The sequence below is a fragment of the Ascaphus truei genome, chromosome 1 (genome assembly GCF_040206685.1).
Source record: "Ascaphus truei isolate aAscTru1 chromosome 1, aAscTru1.hap1, whole genome shotgun sequence".
In the NCBI taxonomy this organism is placed as follows: Eukaryota; Metazoa; Chordata; class Amphibia; order Anura; family Ascaphidae; genus Ascaphus; species Ascaphus truei.
The window spans coordinates 507,733,154-507,739,153 of NC_134483.1; the positions used below are offsets into that span (position 1 = coordinate 507,733,154).

At 38.7% G+C, this 6,000-nt stretch overlaps 1 protein-coding gene across 1 annotated transcript in view; it reads left to right on the top strand.

Annotated features, from left to right (window-relative positions):
- The window catches only part of GPR78 (G protein-coupled receptor 78), a 93,328-nt gene extending 88,741 nt beyond the window's left edge, over positions 1-4,587 (top strand). Inside the window, exon 3 of the mRNA XM_075570047.1 lies at positions 3,052-4,587. Within this exon, the coding sequence (XP_075426162.1) occupies positions 3,052-3,289 (238 nt within the window). The 3' untranslated portion in view covers positions 3,290-4,587. The remainder of the gene's footprint in view (positions 1-3,051) is intronic.
- The last annotated feature ends 1,413 nt before the right edge of the window (positions 4,588-6,000 follow it).

The window sequence follows — 6,000 nt, forward strand, 5'->3', positions numbered from 1 at the left end:
CTGGTGAGGTGCCCTATGTATGGATGGGAGTGGCTACATGCTCTGAGTCCACAGTTAGTGACATCAGAGATGTGCCTGTTTCCTGAGGTATATAAGGCACAGCACTGCCCAAAGTTAGTGTGTTGGAGGGAGAGCGGTGGAGAGAGTTACAGGAATAAGTCTGTGTTGAGACTTGGCAAATGAAGGGCCCACTAGTGCAGTAACTAGTGGCCCATTTCTACATGAAGCCTGACATTGCCACACTGTGTCCAGGGACCTGGCACAGGGGTGATCTCCCTGCGGGGAGAGGGGATCCCACTCCATTGGGAGGGCGTACCTTTTCAAGGGACAGCACGGCGAGATGTGCGGCTGAGTTAATCGCTGCCAGGGTGCAGTTTGCTACATCAACAATAAAGATGCCCTGTTCAAAGACAACCCCACTGTGTGAGTGTTAAGTTACTCTCCAGTGGCAGTCACCACCAAGAAGGAGTCCCTCATCAGGACCCTCTCCCTGCGGACACATAGATCCTGATGAGGTGGAGGCGCTGCACGTAATATAGGTAGGACTCGCACACACTACCTCAGCTGCCTGTCTGGATTGACAATCCCCGAGTACCATCATGCGGGAGACTCAGGAGTCCTGTTGCCTACAGGTGCACCACCAGACACGACCATGTAATGGGGACTGGTTAGACCACAGGGGCCAATATGAGATTGGGTGGGTCATACTAGAGGGAATACCCGTACATAAGTAATTATCCCTGAAGAACAGTGTATTACTGACCAATAATGCCCTGGCTGGAAGAGTTGAAGGCCTGAGGCAAAGTCGAGGGACTTTAACCCCTTTATTGGCCAGTAATGCCCTGTTCTGACGGAATTATTACTATTAGCTAAATGGAGGCTTTTTTTTTTTCATAAAAGGGTAGTCATATTGATTTTTATCAGCATGATCACCTACATTCTTTTGCTTTAACTACACGTGTTTATTAAAATGAAATTGTACATACTGTACACACAGCCCCCTCAATATACACACACAATCTGCATAATAATAATAATAACTCTGGCAGAATAATTCCTTTTAGGGGATACTCAATTGTGGGTGACAGCAAAGTTTAGTGTTTCTTGGTGTCTGTAATAGCAATGTAGCTGGTAGGGAAAGCCTGTTTGCCGTATACAGAGCAAAGGTTGTGGATCCGCGGGAGATACAAAGTTGAAGAGTGTCAAGTTGATACACAGTCCCTGCTCTTGTATCTGTTGTGCATCAGCTTTTTTGAAACAGACGCTCTCCTGTGCTGCCTCGCTGGTGGTCACTCACGGCTGCTCGTGGCATGTGACGTCACACTCCACCATGTGACCCTCTGCTGCCACCCTGTGGATTTACGAAAACCTGCAGAAACATCCTTCCTGGTTACTAATGTAACTCTATACATCTCACCTTGGGATATAAAACATTGCAAACACGAGATAAGGAAGAATACCTGACGACTCATAATTGAGTACCCGCTGAATGGAATTATTCTGCCATACAAAGACTAATATCACTATTCCCCCTCACAGACTGCTCCTGGAATCATTTTAGCCTGTTCATTTTCTGTTAGCTATTTTTACTAGCTATCACCTGTCGGGCCACGTTACACAGTGTATTTATGTTCCCTGTTATTAATTCTACCACTAAAATTACGTGAGTACACTCGTAAGTCTGCCATTTTTGAAAGGTCAACACTATTAAAATGATGTTTAATTTTTGCAATAACTCTCTGGTGTGCGCTACACAGGATCTGTCCATCTGGCAGGCTCAACCCACAGATCCCTCCTTTCTCTATATTATATCTATAACATGAAAATAAACTAATTCCACTGTACATGTTTAACAGTTAACGTTTTAAATATTGGTGACTTAGAAACCTAATAAAAATATAATAATTGAAAATACTGATAGTGACTAATCTTGTATTTAAGATAGGCCTCAGTTACTTAGATTTCATAGATTTAAACTGATGAACATTTAGTTTCAACTGCTACAATAGGTGACATTTTAAAGGGTTTAAGAAAAAAATGCATAGTTTTATTAGGTTCTGTATGTAAGTAAGTATCTCTAAGTATTATAGGCAAGGCAGCTTGTGCATAACCATTATTTGGTCAATTTGTTCTACAGTACAAATCAGTATTATATATACATATATATATATATATATATACATATATATATACATACACACACACACACACACACACACACACACACACACACACACACACACACACACACACACACACACACACACACACACGCACATATATATATGAACCAGGTTGAATGTTTTTGAAGCAAAAAGTGGCACTGTGTGCTCATTTGCATGTCATTTCCCAGAATCCCTTGCTGCAGTGTAAGTGCTGTGTGCGGGGTGATAATGGTGAAAGGCAGGGTTGCAGACCTGTCTAAGACATGCAAATGAGCATACAGTAATTTATCCATTTGCTATATATTATATATATATTTTTTTTTATATACTGATATAATACATAAATAATAGAAACACAGTTACATTTGAGAAAAGGGAACCCCAACTTTCTAAAGAATTATATTTAACATTGCATAGCAAAAGAAATAAAGGGACTGTAGGGATAAAAGAAGTACATTGAGACATGGTATTGGAAAGCAGTAGTCAGGGTTATTTTCAGATTGAATTTGAAGTTACAGTAGAGAGGTATACTTGACTTTTAGTACTCGGGGCAAGAAGGTTCCACAGGTACAGGGCAAAGGGCTATTATGTTATGCAACTTTATAAGGGGGCATGTGTAGTAATTGAAATCATGTATTTTTACTTTTCTGGTTATTTTTCATCAACTGCTGACAAATTCTTTTTTAATGCTAATATATGAAATATGTTAATATATGAACAACTGCATAAAATGAATCATGCTGTTCAAATTTGCACATTATAAGAACTTTACTTATGTATCACAGTACCTTTTTTTACAAATATTATCTGGTTGCTAACAATTAACATGGATGTGTAAAGGTTCAAATACATTTATGATTGTTTGTCTTTTCCCATTCTATTTCAGATTAATAGAACTTCTTCCTTCTGTAAAAATAAACAACTACTGGGGTATTCTAAGCAAGTGCCTCGCATACAGTAAAGCTGCATCAGACCCTTTTGTATATTCTCTTCTGCGTCAACAATACAAGAAAGTTCTGCTCAACATTGTCAATAGAATGCTGAAAAGAGAACTATATCCTTCGTCGGGCTACAATAGCTCTCTTGATACAGAAAATGACTACTGTCTGCGCAGAAAAAGCTAAAGACATCACAAATCTCTTACTGTGTCTGTAACTTAACTTTCAACAAATTGTCAGATAATTATCATGTACATTACAATGAACGTTAGAAAGCATTACCAAAGGTCCTAAAGTCCTTCTGAGTTCTCCTGATTTGCTAGTGCACACTGCAGCACTGTTACGGAACAATAAAATAAGACAGTTTCTAATAAACTGTTTCTGAAAAACATTTCAATAGAGTTATCTATTTCCATGCTAAATAACAATCATCATTTTTAATTCGATTGGAAGCCTCAGCCTGTGTTGGTTTGACCCTTTGTAAATGTTATGTAGTTCGATATCCATTGCCATTTATAAAAAAAAATAATTGTATTTACATACACTATGACATATCTATATGCATCAAAATGGTATGTACACTTTAACAAATTGATTCTATCATGTGCATAGATGTTGATCTGTACAATTCAAATAAAGAAAATAAATTTGATGGCATTGCTTTTAAAATGCTTTAAAAATAAACTTAGTACTGTATATAACTGAAACAGAGACAATAAATATTTGTTAGAAAAGAAACTATTATTTTTGCTAAACACAGTAGTCTAATAGCTGCTAAGTACAGTACCACAGTACCATAGCGTAAATTGTTTCTATATACAGCTGTATTTCTAAAGAGTGTTTTTTAGAGACAAATATCTCAGGCTTTTACATTTTTGTTACTTTATCTGCTTTATTTACATATATATTTAGACTCCAAAGAATTTTCATTTTTCACTAGAGTACAGTTAAATTGAATGTATTGTCACTTCTTTTGGCTCTATTTAGCAATATGATTATAATTATTCTCTATTTTTAGTATACTGTATGGGTTTTGTACTGTATAACATATAGTTGTTTTTATCTTATGTTGCCCTATGCTACAGAGATTTGTGAGCAAATATAAGAGAACTTTACTCCAGTTTTACATTGACACAAAAAAACACTACCACCATTCTCAAAAAAACTTGTCACATTATTTTTAATGAATAAAAACAAAACTTCAAAACGTAGTAACATTCATGCAGAAGGGAGTCTGGATAAACACGAAATGTTGGTCAAATATTTTATAGAAACTGCATTGGCAGTGTAGGAAAGACATGTGTAAATCTGTTTTAGGTTACAATGTTTTGTGCCAAAAGAGTTTTGATAAATGTTACGACTACAAATATACAGGCAAGTAATGCATTTGCTGTCTACATTGTAGGGCTGGGATTTTGTCAATCATGTAATTTCCGTGCTGTAAACTGTCATCCAAATCCCGTAGATTAATAAAAGTTTTACTAGAGTGGTTTAAATGTTTTGTATGTGGACATTTTTTTTTTTATCATATACAGTACAAGTGAGGTGCTTTGTAAATGCAAACCTATGAAGAGAAAACTACTATTCAAATATAGGTACAGCGTGGAGTAAAATTTGTTTCTCTAGTTTAAAAATAATCACAAAATGATTACAATTATTGTACTACAACTCATCAGAATATACTTTATTAGGCCAAGGACCATAGTGGTCCAGTTTTGACTTAATGGGGCTTTAACCTAAATGTTAATGTATACTTCATACCTTACTGACGCAGTGTTAAGTGATGTTTTGGGTTGGAAAGGACATCGCATTAACTATAATGGATGTTATTGTCAATTATATGCAAAAGAGGTGATACCCCAAACAATGCATATCTTCAGAAGTCCCTTACAGTTAAGCCAGGGATTTAACCTAATGTTATTTAGGTCATAAATAATGGTGGAGAGTGAGAGAGAGAGCCCCCTATTCTAAAGACCCAAGTGACTGGCATACCTTCCCAAATACTGTACACCTTTAGACAATACATGGGACTTTACAAAATTCTCTCTCTTTCCTCTCCCTACTTCGGGTCAGTAACAGAGAGGAGGAGAGGAACAAAGTGTGTGCACCACACAGATTCTGGCCATTAGGCGGTGCTGCAGAGCTCATATAGCAGCACTGCCGATCCGAGGCTGGCTCTCTCTGCAGTGTCCTGGTAATGGTGTAAGTATGTATGTATGTATGTATGTATGTATGTATGTGTAACACCCCTATTCACCCCCCCTTCCCCAAGGGATACCTGTGGGTAATGTGGTGTTACAGTACTAACCTGTGGGGTTACAGGACTCAGCCTCCGCATGTAGAGAGCTTGGGGTTCAAGGTGCAGCATCTCCACCTGTTGAGGATCCTGCCACAGATGGGATGACCCCCTCACGGAAAACTATACTCTAGTGAATAACCACTCACACAATAATATAACCAATAGAAACTTTACAACAGGGTCCAACATAACATTCATGCACAACACCAGAACACAGAAATAACAACAGTATAATCCCTTCTGCTCAAATGAGAATAACCATACACCTCCCCCTCCTAACCGCACTATCCCCAACACCCCCCGGGATAGTATATGTTCGGCCAAGAGTGAGACTCATCGAGAGTGTGTGTGGGTAGCGCTACCCCCCTGAGATCGTCGTGCACGGTGGGAACCTTCCCTTTGGATGATTACACACTGGCTTCCCTCTAGGAGAAAGGCATCCGCGATATCCCACGATGCGGGGCATCCAAATAAACTTCCCCTCATGCCTTACCACCTTGCATGTGGTCTTGCACGTTCCACCTTGTTCCACGTTGCACCTTGCACGTTCCACCTTGCATGTGGTCTCTGGCCCTGAAGGAGTCCCTTCCTTGGAGTC